The 21,657-nt window shown below is 43.1% G+C and overlaps 1 protein-coding gene across 1 annotated transcript in view; it reads right to left on the minus strand.

The window, feature by feature from the left end:
* Window positions 1-3,422: 3,422 nt before the first annotated feature.
* The window catches only part of PROS1 (protein S), a 42,546-nt gene continuing 24,311 nt past the window's right edge, over window positions 3,423-21,657 (minus strand). Inside the window, exons 11-14 of the mRNA XM_026659026.2 lie at window positions 17,314-17,482; window positions 16,235-16,383; window positions 15,310-15,532; window positions 3,423-6,247 (exon numbers count right to left, since the gene is read on the minus strand). Of these exons, the coding sequence (XP_026514811.1) occupies window positions 6,081-6,247; window positions 15,310-15,532; window positions 16,235-16,383; window positions 17,314-17,482 (708 nt within the window). The 3' untranslated portion in view covers window positions 3,423-6,080. The remainder of the gene's footprint in view (window positions 6,248-15,309; window positions 15,533-16,234; window positions 16,384-17,313; window positions 17,483-21,657) is intronic.

Genomic DNA, 21,657 nt, shown 5'->3' on the forward strand with positions numbered 1-21,657 from the left:
TACTCCGTCTGAAATACCCTTGATCTGAAAACCTCAACCCATCCTTTTAACATTTGGTCAATATCAGAGTTCTTTTGTGTCTGTAAAATGCTTCACTGCCAAGCGAGTTCAAAGAAGAATGATGCATGCTCATTAATGCTTTAAAGAAACCCGGCAATATTGTAACTGCATCGTATCCTGTTCAGAAGGTTTGTTTCTTGCCATTAATTATTTAAAGAAATGAATTTCTCAAATGGAGCGTTTTTGAGATGGTCAGTCATTAATCTTTGTCTACAAAGTAAAATGCTTGCAAAAGCAACCTTTACAGGACATCCATATTATGGGTGACATGAGGCTAATTCCATTCCTGGTCAAGGACAGAACACAGGGTCCGTGCTCTTAGTTAATGCCCACTGGTGAAGGACCATTTGGGGACCGATTCCAATGTTACTCTGGTTCATAGCTGTCTAATTCCATTGAAGTCATTTATTTTGGATTCACACTGATGTAATAGAGGTGGGAATCTGGCCCAGTATCTTGAAAAGCCAACAAGATCTCCCTTTGTGGTTGCAGCATGGAGCGCTGTGTTTTCTTAGCCCAGACCTGGACTGGAAAGAAAGAGAAGGTGTAACATTCTACTAGGCTTAAAGAAGCAGAGCACTTCCTTATATGAAAGTCCTGGATTTTGGACATATGGGTAGCGTTGGCCCTATTCTCCTTCCATTGCAGTCATGTGCGAGATGTCTCATGTCTGGCAAGTCTGGCTATCTGATCACATTGCAGATCAGAGACTATCTCATCAAGTATCTTCTCCTAGCTACTGCATTAATGAGAGATGCTTCATAAACTCCTGTGAAATTTAAGTGTGCATGGCTGACTTGGGTGTGCAGGTAAGTGCATTTGCAAGCCTGGCCATCTGTAGACCAAACAAATAATAGTGCTTATTGTGAAATCCACATTGGAGGGGCAGGAGGAAGCACCACATCAGTAAAAGTAGGAAAATGTATGTTGCAAACTTTAAAGACCATTTTAATGTTGGGAAAAAAATCAGTAGAAAAAAAGCCATTAATTGCAGATGGCTGGATTTTTTTTTTTTCAGAAAGCGTTTCAGCTAGTCCTGGTGGAACTGTGCTGGTGTTCTATCTTTGAATACCTTTTGAAATCAAAAAGTGTTTGATGAGACTGATACAAAAGCAGTGTGTTGCCTTTGACAAAGCTCTGGCAAGGTTTACAGCGTGGGATGATTCACTATTACTGTGAGAAAGTTTTAGTGATGTTAGATGTTAAAATTTGCCAGGAGTGTTTTCATTTGGTGAATTTTTGGCATGTGTGCCTCTGACCTGTTACAGAGGAGAAACATTTTGTCTTATCCTTTTTAGCACCTTTTAATAGCCAGCAAATATTGTGTGGGGAAGAGGTGTATGTGCGATTCCATGAATATATGCTATATAGTCCTGGACATTTGTTATCTACCTTCACCCACTTGATTAATTTGTTCAGATGCAATTCAGATCCCTAAGATATTAGTAGAACTTATCTTCTTAGAGAGCCATAACTCACTCTTCTGAATGAAGTACTGCTGTGCAGTTTGTAAATGATAACCTCTATGAAGAAAGGAGTTATAGAAGTCTATCTAAGTGATACAAATGCTAGCATCCTGCTCCCTCTTGCAGAGCCAGCTTGGGCAAATTTAGTCTCTTACCCATATAACACCACTGCTATGTAACCACTCATAGAGTGAAGGGAGGAGACCAGATCAACACTTGGGGCATAGTCACTGAGCAGTGAGGAAATGCTGGCTAAAAACACCAGCATAAACTTTACTCTCACAAGGGATAGCTCAGTGGTTTGAGCATTGGCCTGCTAAACCCAGGGTTGTGAGTTCAATCCTTGAGGGGGCCATTTAGGGAACTGGGGTAAAAATCTGTCTGGGGATTGGTCCTGCTTTGAGCAGCGGGTTGGACTAGATGATCTCCTGAGGTCCCTTCCAACCCTGATATTCTAAAAGATTTTGGTGCAGATTTTTATAACTGCCCTCTATTTTTCTGCACTTGCAATATGTTGGTATTAATAATAATCATCCCTACGTAGATTCTGTTAGCACCTAAAACACGCTAGGTTCTTTCTAAAGTCTGAAAAGCAAACAACAGGAACTATTATTTGTGGGTGCCGCTCATGTTATGCAAGTACCTTACAGGACTGCACCCACACATCAGATAGATGGATATCCAAGTGATACGAACTGTGACTATAAATAATTGTGTCTGGAAAATTGTAGTCTCCTTGCAGACTGAGAGCTGCTCTAGCTAGGTCCTTAAAGTGGTCTGGCTGGATATTCAGTTTCTGTCCATTGACAATCTTATGGCACCCCCAAAGCTTTTAGCAACTGCATGATCGCTGGCTGTGTAACAGCATTCCTTAGTGAACTCGCTTTGTAAGGTGAAAATGACTAATGAAACCTTGGAAAAGGGCCATTCAGGTATCCTATGTGTTAGTGTCAATGTAAAATTGATGCCTGGAATGTCCAAAACAGCTAGAGCTGTCTTCCTCAACAAGTAGTGGAAAAGCCTGTATATTTGAGGTATGGTATTCATTTTTTTCTGTTTAAGCAGAGAGCTTTCTTTTCTCCTTTTGTTCTCCTGGTACTTAATTTATTAACACCAAATATTGTTTTAAGAATTGTAATTTTTTTAAAAAGCTGTTTTTATGCATGATCCAAATTCTGATGTATTACACCAGTGTAAATCCACAGAAGTCAATGACAGTAGAGTCATTCTGGGTTTACGACTGATGCAGCTAGCTCCACTCCAGTATACTCTTGGTTTTAAGCATGTGGGTAGTCTCACTAAAGTTAAACACATATTTAAGTGCTTGTCTGGACTGGGGTTGCTGAGAACAATACTCATTATTATGAATTATTATTTGTTATGATTTATTATTAATAAAGTTTGGATCTGTCTCTTTTGTTTCCTTGAAGGTGGCAATCTTTGGGATAAAATTAAACAATATGGCTGATTCTCAGTCACTCTAAGGTCAATATATACCATTCTGGAGTGCGAAGGAACCTTAAAGTGGTTGTATATGTAGGCATTAAAGGGCCTTTATGTAAATTAGAATTCGACTCCACATCTGGATTTCAGGTGCGAGAAAATGTGCAAAATATTGTATGCAAAATGTGAAAATACAGAAGCTGATAAACTTCTCTCATTAATCTTGCTTCTTGTCTGTAACGTCAACCCAGTTTAATTGATACTGTCAATATTAAATCATTAATAAAACCCACCATGAATTTAGGGAATATGGATTCATATTTGAACAGCAAATGAGCTTTGAGTTACTGGAATTTTTTATACTGAAGATTACCACAGATTCTTAAATAAGACATTTTATCATCAGAACAAGATGTGTTCAGTTTAAATGAATCAAAGATATGCAAATACACCTTGAAATGAAAAGAAACTTGTAGATTCTCCTTTATTGCATGTTTAAAACATGGAGGCACTTACACATTCAAAAATCCAACAGAGTTTTACATAAGACAAGAATACACTAAAGTATCCGTACAGGAAACAAAATACAGATAGTTAAGTCACACTAAATCACACAGGTTTCTGAGCGGGACACTATTTCCTATGTTCCTTAATTTCCTGTCTCTCTAGGATTTAGAAAACAAAAAATCCAAACTTTTTTTCTTGTGCTGTATACATGTTGACATAAAGGTTTGTCATGTTGACATTCTTATTTCATGTTTCTGTGATTGTTGTGGAAAGCAAGGAAGCTGAACAAGCATAAGATCTACTTTCCTGAAGACAATCTGACTTTCTGGGGCTGTTGCTACTAAATTGCAAATGCAGTAATTATTTAATGGCATGTTTAGATTGTCTGATTCACCAAAGCCCCATTTCAGCACAGCATTTAAGCATGTAATTCAAATTGATTTCAATTGGCATTAAGCATATGCTTAAGTGCTTTACTGAATTGGGTCCAAATAAGGTAAGTGCAGTGGGCGGTGGCATTTTTTCCATAAGTATTTAAAGGAGACAGAAACAAGCAATTTTGCATCATGATGCCACTTCACAGTGGTGGGTCATTAGCTGACTGGTGATTAGCCATTGGAGACTTGCTTCAAGTGATCTTTAAGGTTTCCTTTTACCAATGAGCAGCAGTACTGGTGCTGAGTCAAACTCTGTGAGGGACCTGAGACTGGCTTCCCTGGGAAACCATAGCAAACATTCATCCATTATACTCATAATGTTATATAGTAAGGCCAGGGTGAGAAGTGAAGTTAAAGAGGGAGGTGGGAAAGCTGCCGACAAAATACAGTTGAAAAGTTAGGCCCAGATTTTATGCTTTGAGGTATGTTTACATTGTGCAGTACCTCACACCACAAGGAACCCCGTTTATTTCAGTGGGATTCCCAGAGGAATTAAGGTAGTTCTCAAAGTGAGTAAGGATGGCATGATCCATCTCTTGGTAAGTAAATTTCTAATCCTGGGGCATCAAATATATTACAATTAGGCCCCTAGGAAGCAAACCCCAATTCAGGTATTTTGATAGATAATAGTTATGTGATTGAAGGTGAAAGGTAGTCACTGCTTATGCCTGTTCTCTCCTTTGTTTGTTTGTTCAGCTTGACTAAAATGCTAGAGCATCCAGAATTACTGGATGTGTGAAAATGAGACAGGGAAGGGAAAGCCCACTCAAAGGAGATTAAGGAAACCAGAAATGTGTGAACTGGATACTTCCCAGAAAAATCATTCCTTCCTGCCTTAATCAACTTTCCTTGTTAATCTGGCTGAGGGGGGATATGGCTTTAAGCGTGACATGGCTGTAAAATTTGGGGCTTCCTGTAAATAAACAACTCTTGCTGAAATATGGCTTTCAAACGCAGCTGTATCCCTCTCTCTATAGGTCCCCAGAAGCAGAAGTGATGGAGATTTTATGCCCAGTTTTGAGGGATTGGCCTGAGGAGAGAACTAGTTTGACAGCTTTCTGTATGAAGGAGCGACTAGGAAACTCTGGATTGCGAGATTCCTCCTGAATGGGGAAGTCTGTTTGTTTGCCAGTGAGGCCCCTAGCTTTACTTGGTAAATTCCAATTTGATGTCCTGTAACTCTGACTGATGGTGCTTCATCCGTGCAACTCACCCGCATAAAACTGCTGGCCTTTGTTTTCTGTTAATAGCATGGTACTGAATTAATTTTTAAGTGTGGCAGTGTGTCCTTCTTAATGGAGCTCTGAATCAAACAAACAATCACATAGCCTTGAAGTTTGAAGTACAATGCTGGGATTCCTTGATGGAAAACATGGAAAGAATTAACGTTAACCCTAAGTTAGTCTGTTCTAAGGAGTAATCAAATATCATTTTCTGTCATTTTGATATGTTCTGCGGAAGTGTGTAACACAAGTTGAAATGTACCTATAAAAGGAGGTTTTGAGTGGAAAAGTTGGTCCAGTACATTATAAGGCTGACAAAGCCACTTTACTAATTTCTTTCTTTTTAAGAAAAGATGTGATATTTACTAAAAGCTTGGGTTTGGATATTGCTCCCCAAAATAATGCTGTGATTCAGAAGTCTAATGCCAGGGACCTTGGGCTTATAACTTTAGACTTCTCAAAGCACACATTTTCCAAAACCTTCTACGACATTTTCATTTTGTTTTTGAAAGTTAAATGAAAACAGTTTTGTTTAGATTCAAACCTGCTGGTAGCACTTGCAACCCAAACACCACAGCTTTGTGCTAAAGCATCAGAACCAAGAGCGACAGCCAGACTGCCTGATTTGACTCTTCAAGCTGGGTAAAATACAAAAAGGGAACCACAACAATGGTGAAAAAAAGATGGTTCCACCTAAAAGAAATCTTAACATCTTTAAACTAGATTTAATCACTGACATGGATAAGAACATTTTCACAGAATTTTAGTCTTCATTATGTCCTTTTATCACTGAAAAAAGTGGGGTTTTTTTTATCTTCACAAACTACGTTAAGGGGATAGAAACACTCCAGTTGAACTCCTTTCTCAGAACATCTTGAGTAAAATAATACAGGTTTCATTATGACATGAGCCTCATTACGCAAATTATATCTGAAGGGAGAATGCTAATTTAAGAATTCATTCATTTCATTTGCAATCAGTGGGCACGAGTGGGATCGAATGTCATTGTGTTTAGAGAAGGCTTCATCCAGATCCAGCTGTACTTCATTGACCTTTACCTCCATGCAGCCATTATAAAAGGCCGTCAGTAGTGTAGCACCAACAGGAACATCTGCACAGAAACCACATTAAATTAATTACGCCAAGGCTTCCAACATCCTATGTGCTTTTCAGATGAGTAAAAACATGGAAACTTCCCATTTCTCATGAGTCAATGATCCATGGCAGGAAATGGCAACTTAATAGAAAATATTTCACTTCACTCCATAAACTCTTCTTCCCCTTGTTTGAGTGTTTAAGATGAAGTTCACAAACTGAGGAAGGTTAGGATGATTTGCAATATGCACTAGAACAGTGGCCCCCAAACTTTTCATGTCGTGCCTCCCCTTACCCCTGTCCACACCACACCACCCACCCCGGGAGCTGGGGCTGCAGCTCCTGGGAGCAGGGGGGAGGAGTACGGAGAGGGGTAAGGGGGTTGAGGCTGGGGCTGGGCCGGGAGCCGGGGTCGAGGGTGGGGCAGGGATGGGGATGGGGCTGGAACCGCAGCCAGGGCTGCGGCCAGGAGCAGAACTGTGGTGGTGGGGGCTGGCAGCTGGGGGTGAGGCTGGAGGGCGCGCCCTCCCCACTCCTCATGGGGGCTGTCCCGGGCCCTCCCCTTCCCCCCCCCCCCCCGCCATGAACGTGCTCAACAGTTTGGGGATCACTGCACTAGAACCTTCCTCTAATCTAAAAACCTAACAAAATGGAAGATTTTCAAAATAATATATACTTTACTGATTGGAGAGTGTTAATACCATATTTCCTGGCATCCCCAATTTTCTTGTCCTGACCTAGTAACAGATGTTTATGTATTTAAAGTTCACTGTTAGAATAATCTTTCTATCTGGCCAAAAAGCTGCTCTGGATTCCAATCCACTGTTCAAAAACAGGGGACCCATGAGAACTCTACGAACTAGTTTAATCATTTCTTCTTTCCAGTGACTTCTCTGTAAAAGTCCCACACTTTCCATTTCTAATCTATTCAGTGGTTAAACTAGGGAAATGTCAACCAATGATGTATTGTCAGCGAACAATATATTTACTCCATTACAAATGCTCAAGCAAGAATTACTGTGAGGCATAGGGTACAACAAACTTCTTGTGAGGTAGGTTGGAATTGATCCAAGGTCTGGATCCTCAATGAGATTTAGGACCGTAACTCACTCACCTGATTTTAATGGGAGTTAGGAATCTAAATACCCTTGAGGATCTGGTCATGAGCACATTCAGCAACTAGAATCAACTGGGTTAGAAGCTGATCTCAACAATGTCATCTAACACTCCTGCACAATGTGGTTATCTCTAAAGAACCTATCGTTGATGATCATCCAGGCTTGCCGTGAAGTTTTTCAGTGATTGTGATTCTCCCATTTCCTTTGGAAGCATGATACTGTAGTGGGGCAGATTACCCCCACCCCCAAATCAAGAAGAGGTTAATTCCTGTGATTCCAATCAGCCCCAACCTGCTGCATTTGTGTGGCTTCTCAGGCCTGGGGGAGGGCCCTTAAGAAGGAAGAATTCAGCACAGTTGGGGTGATATTCTGAAACAAGCAGAGCTAGTGCCTCCAGACTGGGGTCCTGTGTTACTAACGGATGAACAGTTGGAGAATGAGGCCGGCCCAAGCCCTCTGAGGAAGATGGGCTGGTCTGTTTTTTCTGTTGTAACCCCCAGGGACTAAGCCTTGGCTTTAGCAATGCAGGTGAGTGGGAACCGAGACTGCCTGTGGCCGAGACTGAAAGACTATTTCCCTCTCCCTTGCATGAGGATGAAGGCCCAAAGTTGAGGGGGCTGTGGAAGTATTTTCCTTTTGTTTGGACTGCTTTATATGCCCTTCAGAAGAGAGTGGACCTGCTAAAAAGTATAGCTAAAGGGATGCACCCCATGCTCCAGAATCAAACCCCAGGATTGCTGTTGCCCAGAGAACAATGTATGAGGTAAGTAAGGTACCCACGCAAGGGGGTGACCTTGAGACAGAGCCTTTGACAGATATATTGCCTGCTTGAGTTTACTCTGCTATAAGCCAAGTTGCTTAGAGACTCTATGTGCAAAATCCCAGTAGGACTAGTCTTCTCTGTTCAGATTGCTCTGCTGCATAACAGACTGGTACCACAGAACCCCACATGCCTCACTGAAAAAACATAATTTACTGAATTATTTTTAAAAAATTAATCTCTGTGTTACTACAATTTTGGAGAAACATAGCAAAGAGACACATTCTAATTAGAAAACCCATAAGATATGCATTTGCCTTAAATAGATTTGGAACTTTACAACTTTGTTTTCCAGTGCTTGTTTTGTTTGTGGCAGCACAGGGATACTTTAAGTGCACTATTTTACCCATCAGTAACCCCTTCACCGTTTCAGGGATCACCTCTAGGGGTTCTTATGGCAAGTTAACATTCTATGGTAACGATTGGAAAATGTTATCTGAAAACATTTTTTGTCTATTTTTTTGGAAGAGGAAATTACTGTGGTAACTAAGAACATTGGGGGAAAGAAGATTTCTTAGAGACAGACTTCTGTGTGGAAATTGTTGAAAACAACTGACTTTAATGATAATCACAATACATAAGAACATAAGAATGGCCATACTGGGTCAGACCAAAGGTCCATCCAGCCCAGTATCCTGTCCACCAACAGTGGCCAATGCCAGGTGCCCCAGAGGGAGTGAACCTAACAGGTAATGATCAAGTGATCTCTCTCCTGCCATCCATCTCCACCCTCTGACAAACAGAGGCTAGGGACACCTTTCCTTACCCATCCTGGCTAATAGCCATTAATGGACTTAACCACCATGAATTTATCTAGTTCTCTTTTAAACCCTGTTATAGTCCTAGCCTTCACAAACTCCTCAGGCAAGGAGTTCCACAGGTTGACTGTGCATTGTGTGAAGAAGAACTTCCTTTTACTTGTTTTAAACCCGCTGCCCATTAATTTCATTTGGTGGCCCCTAGTTCTGATATTATGGGAACAATAACTTTTCCTTATTCACTTTCTTCACACCATTCATGATTTTATATACCTCTATCATATTCCCCCTTAGTCTCCTCTTTTCCAAGCTGAAAATTCCTAGCCTCTTTAATCTCTCCTCATATGGGACTCATTCCAAACCCCTAATCATTTTAGTTGTCCTTCCCTGAACCTTTTCTAATGCCAGTATATCTTTTTTTGAGATGAGGAGACCACATCTGTATGAGTATTCAAGATGTGGGCGTACCATGGATTTATATAAGGGCAATAAAATATTCTCCATCTTATGCTCTATCCCTTTTTTAATGATTCCTAACATCCTGTTTGCTTTTTTGACTGCCGCTGCACACTGTGTGGACATCTTCGGAGAACTATCCACGATGACTCCAAGATCTCTTTCCTGATTATTTGTAGCTAAATTAGCCCCCATCATATTGTATGTATAGTTGGGGTTATTTTTTCCAATGTGCATTACTTTACATTTATCCACATTAAATTTCATTTGCCGTTTTCTTGCCCAATCACTTAGTTTTGTGAGATCTTTTTGAAGTTCTTCACAGTCTGCTTTGGTCTTAACTATCTTGAGCAGTTTAGTATCATCTGCAAACTTTGCCACCTCACTGTTTACCCCTTTCTCCAGATCATTTATGAATAAGTTGAATAGGATTGGTCCCAGGACTGACCCTGGGGGAACACCACTAGTTACCCCTCTCCATTCTGAAAATGTACCATTTATTCCTACCCTTTGTTTCCTGTCTTTTAACCAGCTCTCAATCCATGAAAGGATCTTCCCTCTTATCCCATGACAACTTAATTTACGTAAGAGCCTTTGGTGAGGGACCTTGTCAAAGGCTTTCTGGAAATCTAAGTACACTATGTCTACTGGATCTCCCTTGTCCACATGCTTGTTGACCCCTTCAAAGAACTCTAATAGATTAGTAAGACACGATTTCCCTTTACAGAAACCATGTTGACTTTTGCCCAACAATTTATGTCCTTCTATGTGTCTGCCAATTTTATTCTTAACTATTGTTTCGACTAATTTGCCCAGTACTGATGTTAGACTTACCGCTCTGTAATTGCTGGGATCACCACAAGATCCCTTTTTAAATATTGGCATTACATTAGCTGTCTTCCAGTCACTGGGTACAGAAGCTGATTTGAAGGACAGGTTACAAACCATAGTTAATAGTTCCGCAATTTCACATTTGAGTTCTTTCAGAACTCTTGGGTGAATGCCATCTGGTCCTGGTGACTTGTTACTGTTAAGTTTATCAATTAATTACAAAACCAGCTCTAGTGACACTTCAATCTGTGACAATTCCTCAGATTTGTCACCTACAAGGGACGGCTCAGGTTTGGGAATTACAAGGTTGCATTATTCCCTTTGGGAGTGGAAGCCCCGGGGGTCCAGAGTGACTGGACTCCCTGAGGGGGCCCACGGTGAGAGACAGGCATACTAAGGCTCAGAGAGGTGCGGCTCCAGGAGTGGAGGAGCTTAACCCCAGAGAGAGAGTGTACCCCCAAGAAGGGATGTCTCACTGAAGGCGGTTCCCCCCATGGACTGCATGGGGCCAAGAGTGGGCACGACTTGTGAGTCCATGACAACTACCTTTTGAGTTTTTGGCTAGCTGTTCTTCAAACTCCTTTTTGGCTTTTCTTATTACATTTTTACTTAATTTGGCAGTGTTTATGCACCTTTCTATTTACCTCACTAGGATTTGACTTCCACTTCTTAAAAGATGCCTTTTTAATCTCACTGCTTCTTTTACATGGTTGTTAAGCCACAGTGGCTCTTTTTTAGTTCTTTTACTCTGTTTTTTAATTTGGGGTATACATTTAAGTTGGGCCTCTATTATGGTGTCTTTGAAAAGTGTCCATGCAGCTTGCAGGGGTTTCACTCTAGTCACTGTACCTTTTTAATTTCTGTTTAACTAACCTCCTCATTTTTGCATAGTTCCCCTTTCTGAAATTAAATACCACAGTATGGGGCTGCTGAGGTGTTCTTCCCACCACAGGTATGTTAAATGTTATTATATTATGGTCTCTATTTCCAAGCGGTCCTGTAATAGTTATCTCTTGGATCAGATCCTGCGCTCCACTCAGGACTAAATCGAGTATTGCCTCTCCCCTTGTGGGTTCCTGTACCAGCGGCTCCAAGAAGCAGTCATTTAAAGTATCGAGAAATTTTGTCTCTGCCTTTCATCCTGAGGTGACATGTACCCAGTCAATATGGGGATAACTGAAACCCCCCACTGTTATTGAGTTCTTCATTTTGATAGCCTCTCTAATCTCCCTTAGCATTTCATATCGCTATCACTGTCCCAGTCAGGTGGTTGATAATAGATCCCTACTGTTATATTCTTATTAGAGCATGGAATTACATATCCATAGAGATTCTATGGAACATATGGATTCATTTTAAGATTTTTACTTCATTTGATTCTACATTTTCTTTCACAAATAGTGCCACTCTCCTTCCCCCCCCCCCCCCCGCATGACCTGTTCTGTCCTTCCAATATATTTTGTACCCCGTTCTCCAAGTGTGACTGTTGGCTCATTAGCAAATAGGGATACTTGATTTAAACCAGCATCTCATTTCCTACAGCTTTGTTTACACTGCAGTTAGCACTGTGCTCAGGCCCGCCAATGGGGGGTAGAGGGAAAGGGGGCAATTGCACAGGGGCCCAGGAGATTTAAAAGGGCCTGGGGACCCCCAGCCGCCGCCAGCAGCACAGCGGGGCTAAGACAGGCTTCCTGCTGGCCCTCGCCCCGCACCCTTCCCGAAGTGGCCTGCATATCCCTGCGGCCCTTGGGGGGGAACAGGGGATCTCCACGCGCTGCCCCCGCCCCGAGCGCTGACTCTGCAACTCCCATTGGCCAGGAACTGTGGCCAGTGGGAGCTGCGGGGGCAGTGCCTGCAGGCAGCGGCACATTGAAACCCCCTGGGCCTCCCGCCTAGAAGCCGCTGCCAGAGGGGTGTGCAGGTCGCTTTCAGGAGCCGCCCGAGGTAAGTGATGACCCCCTGCCCCAGCCTAGAGCCTGCACCCTGCACCCCCTCCTGCACTCAAACTCCCTCCCAGAGCTTGCATCCCACACCCCAACCTACTGCCCCAGCCTGGTGAAAGTGAGTGAGAGTGGGGGAGAGCAAGCGATGGAGGGTGGAGGAATGTAGTGAGTAGGGGTGGGGGCTCGGAGAAGGCGTGGGACAGGAGCATGGTCTCATGGAAGGGGTGGGGCAGGGGTGGGGAAAGGGTCTTTGGGTTTGTGCAATCATACAGTTGGCAACCGTACCGGGTGGGCATGTAGAAGCCCTGCCTGTGCTGGAAGAGCGCACCCAGCAGCGCAGTCAGCAGTTCGCTGGGCACCAGCCAGCGCAGGCGCAGCCTGGGGCCTGAAATTGCTGTCAACGGGCCTGACTGTGCTTGTAATAGCTGTGTTTAAATACTGTGTAAAGAACTTCTTGGAATTCACAGAGGAACTGTGTTCCTTTCTTCAGTTATCTTTTAAAAAAAGCTTTTAGCTGAAACTTCCTTGTTCAGAACGTAGTGTGGTTCAAGTAGTCTATTTACTGATCTCTACTAATAAGCATTGGCTTTATCTCTTTGTTTAGACACAGTGGACACAATTAAAACATTGATGGCTTACCACTCACAGTAACTAATGTTAGTGCAGTATTTGGTGTGTTCTCTTCTCTAAGTATAGAGGATGGTGAAGATCAAATTTGAACAGCACCCATCTAGTTTGCTGCTGTTAACTTTATTTTGGTTTTCAATCCATTGCATACTGTGACAAAGTTCTGTCCTTGACTCCATAGGGCTGCGTTTTCTGGCGGATTTTTGCTAGCCTCAGAGGCTCACTGTGACCCTCCACATAGCCCTTCTCTCTCTAGAGGCAAGGGTCACAGTCTTCTGAGCCATTTTCATCATAAGCCAGCAAGGGAGGTGAGGAAAAACAACCCTCCCACACACAGTCTCTGTTGCCTCCCAGTATCAGTGATTAATCAGGGAGGGGAGGGGGGAGCCCAGGCCCACCCTCTACTCCGGGCTCCAGCCCAGGGACCCTAAAATTAGCAGCTATGGAAGCTGACTTTTTGGAAATAGGATGTGTACAATTCCCTGGGCTCCTTCCCCACAGCAGCCCCCACTCAATATCTTCTTCACAATTACCGTGTCTTGATTAACCTGGAGCAACTGCCATTTGGTTACCATGGTACCAGGGATTTGTTTAGCCTGGGGCTAACATACTTGTTCCTCACTACTTTACTGTAGCCATCTGGCCTTGCCCCATCACAATACATATTCAAAAGTTAAGACAGGACAAATATCCTTCCCATGTCTTCTTGTAACCCTCTTTTGTGCCTACATTCTGCAATACATTCACACTCTCATTACCAGGATGTGCAATAAGACTTGTGGGGAACAGATCTCTTCCTCTCTTCCCACACACTAGGAGGTTGCAGAGGTGACTGACAATGCAGCCCCAAGGTTGCAGTAGCATCTGCAGTTGTAATGTGCTTCCTCTACAGCAGTAGTTCTCAATTAGGGGTACGCAGAGCTCTTCCAGAGGGTACAGCAACTCATCTAGATATTTGCCTAGTTTTACAACTGGCTACATAAAAAGCACTAGCAAAGCCAGTACAAACTAAAATTTCATACAGACCATGATTTGTTTATACTGCTCTATATACTGTACACACTATATTTATAGTCCAATTGATTTATTTTATAATTATATGATAAAAATGAGAAACTAAGCAATTTTTCAGTAATAGAGTTGACACTTTTGTATTTTTATGTCTGATTTTGTAAGCAAGTAATTTTTAAGTAACTTGGGGGTATGCAAGACAAATAAGACTCCTGAAAGGGGTATAGTCATCCTGAAAGGTTGAGAGCCATTGTTCTACAGTGGTGGGAGGGTGGAGAGGATGCAGCAGTTGATTCTCTGGCCCCAGATGCCCATGTGCTGGCCTTACCTGTGCACAGTGCACTGCCTTGAAACCCCATGTACAGCTAGTTTCTCTGCCATGCAAGGGGTATGCACCTCCCCTTTCTTCTTCTCTCCCCCCCCCGCCCCCCAGCATTAGGGTTGCCAACCCTCCAGGATTGTCCTGGAATCTCCAGGAATTAAAAATTAATCTTTAATTAAAGATTGTCATGTGATGAAACCTCCAGGAATACGTCAAACCAAAATTGGCAACTCTACCCTCCATACCTCTCATGCAGCTGACTCACCCTGCTCCCACTGAAACTACAGAGAAAGGGGGCTGGATATGCCTCTTGGGGCAGGTTTGTTTTTACGTAACATACAACACAGAAAATAGATGTCAATTCAAAACTGCCTGTCAAACTTCTAAGATCTCTTGGGAAGCTAATACTTTGTCTTTCCCTATAGTCCCTTTAGACAGAGGATGTCAAAAACTTTTACCAACAATAATTTAGCCTCAGAACCTCCCTATGATTTAGGTGTCTCCCCCACCCCAGGTTTCAAGTTAGCATATAATTTTCCAAATCTAAAGCCTCATGGCATTGATGCGCATCCATAGCATGCCTGCTCAGATATGGTTGCACAAGTTAGGAGTTGTTGGGCTGAAAATTCACTTACAAATTGTTTAAACAAAACATTGAGTAACTCACTTAACTTTCAAATTCCCTATCATGGAGGCTGTCAACCACCACCTGAACGTATGATTGTGGTATCCCTATTTTCCCTGTTTCCTCCTCCCATCTTTCTCTCCTTCAGTTATTTTTAAATGGGTGGTTTAGACAATATCTAAAGCTGCTGCAGTTTGTTGAAACTATCAGTAGATGGCACTTCAGGAGTTCTCATCACTCTTAAGCACAACAAAACAAAACAAAACACAAAACAAAAAAAAAACCTCACAACACACCACCATTTTCTCCTGGGAATAGGTGCCATAGGGTCACTTCCAAAAATAGACCTTTGGAGAGAAGCTCTGCTGCTGGGCTGTTAAGATAGCTCCTTAATGTTACTATTGAAGTATCAGGTTGCATCAAAAGCTATGCAAATTGACTCAAAAATAAAGGATAAAAATAGGTAATTGTTTAAAAAAAAAAAAAAAAAAAAACACCACACCACAACAACCCAGGATTTTGAATAAGATTAATTCATTCACATCAATGAAAAGAAATAAAATTCACCTGGAATGCCACCTAAGTAGGTAACAATAGGTCCCTTCATTACTTGATCCAGGATGGACAGTTGTTGCTCTTGCTCAGAACTGATGCTGTGTGTTTGTGAATCAGCAGTCAGTTCAAGCAGCTGTTTGGTTACTCTGAGTCCTAGCAGCGTTCTTTTGGAGGTACACAACCTCTCTGACTCCAGCCGGGCAACAATGACGTTCTCAATAGTCACAATGATTTCCTAGGCAACAGAATAAAAAACATTTCACACAGAACTCCAGCACTTATTTTATTTAGTTATGATGCATTTTACATTTGTAAGGAGAAACTGGAGGAAACATTATGGCCAAAGTTTTTCAAAATAGGTGCCTGAAATTGGGAAATCCACTGAAGTCAATAGAAGCTGCTGGGTTGTTCAGCACTTTTGAAAAACCAAGCTGCTTGTTTAGGTGCCTAAATTTTATATGTAGGAGTCTCTCTTCAGGTATTCATGATAGAAAATCTTGATCTAGATTTCTGGGGTTAAATCCTGGTCCTGTGGAAGTCGATGGAAGTTTTGACATTGACTGTAATGAGGCCAACATTTCACCCCTAGTATCTACTTTAGGCAGTTTGAAAAGAAGTATGTATTGACCCTTATATACATATAAGCACATACTGCCTTCTGGCATGCTACTTGTCACAACTGGGAATAGAGGGAAATTCAAGGACAGCAAGACCTATTTATATATTGGCTTTTTTATGCAGTTCATCGCTGTTTTAGTGGAGCACCTTGCAAACAATCAATTCAGCCTCACAACGCCCTTGTGAAGTATAGTAAGTAACTAAGATTAGTCCCATTTTACAGATGGAGAATGAAGACAGTGTTTAGGTCAAAAGAGCTATGCTGATTTACACCAGATGAGGATCTGACCCAGAGTTACTGTGATAACAGTAAGATCACCTGTGAGTTAGGGGAGTTGGAGTCTACTATGGACAAAGCAAGAGGCACTGTTTTGCCAGAGACCAAGGCAAACATCACACCAGTGCCTGTGGATGGGCGAATAGTCAATGTTATGTTTATTAGCCATTCTTTGTCATTGGTAAGATTATCTGTTTAAAAAAAAAAAAAGAATGAAATTAATGAACCCAAAAAACACCTTCTACAAGCATCCACATACTATTCAGTTATTTACAAGCATTTTCTTCCTACAATTTAATCTATATTCCCACTATGAAATATAAAGCTAAATCTGCAGTGAAAAGGTAAGCTTTACATTTCTAGTTTTCCCCAAAGTTTCTAAACATATAGACAGACATTTTAAGCTTGGGTTTTTTTTCTTGCCTTTTCAGCTTGCTGGTCTTCCTTTTTTATTTTTTTTTACCTCTCTCACTGCTACATTCATAAGAGGGCTGTTTATAAGGTTAAGCCAGAAAAAGCCTGACAGGTTGCTCATAAAATTTTGCTACTGAGCAGAAGGTTGATAGCTTAAACACGCGTTTAACATCACACACAGGAATAGTTCCATTGCTCCAATGGGAATTCTCACAAGTAAAAGTTATACAGGTGCTAAAGTGTTTGCAAGTTCAGCAGCTAAAAGGGATGCCCATATTTATTAACTGCTTTTTTTTCTTAATTTCACACTAATAATGCACCATGTTACTTAGAATCACAATCAGCACCCACACTGTATCGTGCTCAAATATAATTCCATATGACTATCTCATTTGGCGCTCAAACCACTCTCAGTGATGTCAATAGCAAAACTTCCATTGATAAAATGGGAGCTGAATCAGACCCTTGAGAGATGGAAAGGACCCATTTGATCAAGTCCACGTTGATAGAGGTCTTTGCAGAAATTAAACTGATAACGTGTGAGGCCAGAACCTACACTCATTACTCAAGCAAAACTCCCTCTGAAATTAGTGGGAACCTTCCCTCATGCACCCTTGACTTGGGCAAGTCCACACTCTTTTGCCATTCATTAGTTCAATCATAAGTCCAGCATAAAGAAATGTTGGAGAAGGCGGAAAAATACTTACTATAGTTTATATGAAATTCTGCCATGCCAGTGCCAGGGTAGTAGGACCCTTTCTCCACAGTTACTAAACAGTGTTTGCTTTGTTTTTTTTGAATAACTTCTTTTATGCCTGAACTTCCCTGATTCATCAGGTTCCAGGCACGAATACACCCATCTAGTCGAGGGTTAAGCTGCAGAAGAGTTACATTCAGATTTTTGTGTTGCATACAGATTTGCTCTAGAAACACTGTAGCCCACGAAAGCTTATGCTCTAATAAATTTGTTAGTCTCTAAGGTGCCACAAGTACTCCTGTTCTTTTTGCGGATACAGACTAACACGGCTGCTACTCTGAAATCTAGAAACATTGTTGATATGACAATTTATTTCTGGTGAACAGTAAAGCATAGTTATATCCGTGCCATATATTACAGCACTGATCTTCAGAGCTGTCTTGGAATCAAATTGTTGTTTGCAGTGTTGTAGCCAGGATATTAGTGAGAACAAGGTGGATGAGGTAATATCTTTTATTGGACTGGCTTCTGTTGGCATGAAACAAGCTTTTGAGCTTACAAAGAGCTCTTCTTCAGGTCTGAGAAACGTACTCAGGCCTGGTCTACACTGCAGAGAGAGGTCAACGTAAGCTGCCTTACATTAACCTAATTCTGTAACCGTCTACACTGAGGCTATGTCTACACTAGAGACCTTACAGTGGCACAGCTATGCCAATGCAGCTTTTTCTCACCCTTCAACAGCATAAGTTTTGCCAACATAAGCGGTAGTGTAGACATGGCCAAAAATGTGGCTCCCACCAATGTAACTTATCCGCTACTCTGACTTAATAACTCCACCTCTGCGAGAGGCGTAGCACTTAGGTCGATGTAATTAGGTCGTTGCTTCAATCGACTGTTGCTGCCTTTCAGAAACTGCCCCACACTGACAGTTAAATCAGTGCAAGCACTCCTGGTGAGGATGCACACCACCACCACAAGGAGAGTAATGTGGTCATGCAAAAGTGATGTAATTACTGCAGTGGCTGTACATCGACATAACTTAAGTTGACTTAATTTTGTAGTGCAGACTTGCCCTCAGAGTCTCACAGATAAATAAAAGGTGGAACAGACTGTTTAGCATAAGTAGTTAACACATATTCTAAGAGACCATTCAAGGTGAAGTGGTCCATTAACATCTCTCCAGTCATGGGACAAAAAAGGGGGGACGGTTAGTGCGTGAGTAATAGATTGTTGTAATAAACCATCAATCCAGAGTCTTTATTAAAACCATGATTTATAGCAGGCGTGGGCAAACTATGGCCCACGGGCAGTTTTCAGCTGGCCCCTGAGCCGCACCAAGCGGCTCAGCCCCGCTACGCCCGGGGCGCTGGATCAGGGCCGCACGACACAGCTCGGCCCCACTCTGGCGCTCCGGCCGGGGCGCTGGGTCCGGGGCTGCACCACGCGGCTCAATCCCGCTCCGGCTGGGGCGCTGGGTCGGGGGCCACACCACGTGGCTCGGTCCCGCTCCGGCTGGGGCGCTGGGTTGGGGGCCGAGCCGCGTGGTGTGGCCCCACTCTGACCAGGGCACTGGGTCTGGGGCCACAACATGCAGCTTGGCCCCACTGCAGCCCGGGCGCAGGGTCGGGGCTGCACCACATGGCTCAGCCCGCTCCGAGGGGGCGCTGGGTTGGGGGCCACATCCCTGAGCCTCTCCCCACGCCCCAACCCCCTGTCCCAGCCCTGATCCCCCTGCGGCTCTCTAAACCCCTCGATCTCAGCCTGGATCACCCTCCTGCACCCCAAACCTCTCATCCCCAGCCCCACCCCAGAGCCTGCACCCTCAGCCAGAACCTGAACCCTTTCCTGCACCCCTGCCCCAGCCCTGATCCCCTCTCCCGCCCTCCGAACCCATCAGTCCCAGCCCAGAACACCCTCCTACACCCCAAACTCCTCATCCCCAGCCCCACCCCAGAGCCCACACCCCCTCCCGCATCCCAACCCCAATTTTGTGAGCATTCATAGCCCTCCATACAATTTCTATTCCCTGATGTGGCCCTCGGCCCAAAAAGTTTGCCCACCCCGATTTATAGTGTCTAGCAAAGTTATGAATTTAAGTTCCCAGGCTCATCTTTTTGAAAGTGTTTTGCACCTTTCCTTTGAGGATGAGGACTGAGAGGTCAGATATGGAGTGATTGTTTTGTGAGACGTGTTTGCCCTTGGGTAATATGGTATTTTTGTCTTTTATCATTGGGGGCATTTAGTGCACTGGATGAGGTACACCACGTTGTGATAGGCATGGGTAGGACCAGCGCCATCCCTAGTGGGGTGCGGGGCCCGGGGCGGAAGTGACAGATTCGTCTCTTCCAGGACTGACCGCGCCAGTCAATCACACCAGCCCGTGGAGGCCCCCCAAAGTGCAGGGCCCGGAGTGGTCGCCCTGATTCACCCTACCCAAGGGACGGCTCTGGGTAGGACCTGTGGATCTTGAAAGATATCTTGGGGGGGGTGGGGAGGGCGATCATTGTAGCAGTGGAGATATGTCTGCAGGTTTTGCATCTATTGTGGCAGGGTCTGGTGCTGCTTTAAGTTGAGGAGTCCTTGTCTGTGGGAAACTTGCTTCTGATATGAAGTTGGGGGATCGTTTGAAGGCCAGAAGCGGGGGTTCAGGAAAGATTTCTTTCAAGATGTTGTCCCCATTGAGTATGGATTGTAATTGTTTAATGATACTCCATATGGCTTGCAATGTGGAGTGGTAAGTGACAACTAGGGGTAAGCGATCAGAGGGTTTTTTTCTGCAGTGAAGCAGGTTCTCTCAGGGATGTTTGGGTGGAACATTCCATTATGCGATCTACTTCTCCAAATGCCCCAACAATTATGTGGGTGAAAACTAGACAATCACTACGCTCTCAAATGACCTCGCACAGGAAAAAAAATGATAAAAAGTTAAAAACACTATATTACCCAATGGTAAACGCTTTTTTCACAAAACAGTCACTCCATTTCTGACCTCTTAGTCCTCGTCCTCCTGCACAGGACCTTGAAAAGAGGAGCCTGGGAGCTTAAATTCATCACTTTACTAGACTCTAAAAATCATGGTCTTAATTAAGACACTGGATTTATGGCTTATTACAAAAATCTGTAACCCACTAACTCCCCTCCACATTTTATTATACCATCCCTGGAATGGTGTTAAGGGACCACTTCACCTTGAATAGTCTTTTAGAATATATGTTAACAACTTATGCTAAACAATCTGTTCCACTTTGTATTTAGCTGTGACAGTCTGAGTACCTACCTTTTCCAGACCTAAAGAAGAGCTGTGTATCGCTCAAAAGCTTGTCTCTCTCACCAACAGAAGTTGGTCCAATAAAAGATATCACCTCGCTGGTATTTTGTCACCCTCACTCACTTTGTGTCTCTTTGAAATCAAAGGCATATACAGTAGCGCAGCTTTCAGTCAGCACTGCCGAGCCAATAAGCTTTTCCCATTTGGTACCACTGGCAAGCAAAGAATAGACAGCGTCAAAATTTAAGTTCAAACATACTGTAGCCAAACTTTCCTCTTCTGCTTGGCCATGTCTACTGCGCTATAGCTAGGGGGCCATGGCTATTAGTATTGTTTGTTGGCTGAGAGTTTGACTCATCAGCCCAAACAGCATTTCTAGAATTATTTCACATTGGGTAAGAGAATATTTATTGAGAAGCAGTCAAACATTTTTACCTTTTTGCCTCCCTGTCACACTGCAAGCAAAAAACAGATTATTTAAAAAATGAAATATTACAAGCATTTTTTTTGTTAGTGGATTGGTGGCTTGTTTTCAAATGTAAATTATTTTCTAGTCCACATGCAAGGTGTTGGATAGAAATTCTTTTATACATATGAAGAACAGATAGTGTATGGGCAATGGTAATAGAGGCTTCCCTCCTCTAGGGTGAAAAAAAAAGTTCAGTCTTCATAGTGAGATTGCCAGTTACTGTGATAATTACTGGGTCTGCGCGAGAGGTGGCTGCAGGGACCTACAGCTGCTGAGAAGGGTGAATCAGGTGACTCATGCCTAGGGTGACCAAATGTCCCTATTTTATAGGGACAATCCCGATATTTGGGGCTTTTTCTTATATAGGCGCCTATTCCCCCTTCCCCCGTCCCCATTTTTCACACTTGCTGTCTGGTCACCCTACTCATGCCCCCTGTGCAGGGTGGGTAGGGCAGGGTAGAAATGAAGGCTCCTTGCGCTTCCTTCACCTCCTGTCGTCCCCCCCCCCCCCACACACACACGAGATCAAGGCACAATCTGGCCCTAAGAAAGGGAACATTTGTACAATATGCTCCCAAGATAACTACCGGTGGCCCTATAGCTTGGGAGTCTTAAAA

Source organism: Terrapene carolina, unplaced genomic scaffold (genome assembly GCF_002925995.2).
Source record: "Terrapene carolina triunguis isolate 2854851 unplaced genomic scaffold, T_m_triunguis-2.0 Scaffold558, whole genome shotgun sequence".
Classification (NCBI taxonomy): domain Eukaryota; kingdom Metazoa; phylum Chordata; order Testudines; family Emydidae; genus Terrapene; species Terrapene triunguis.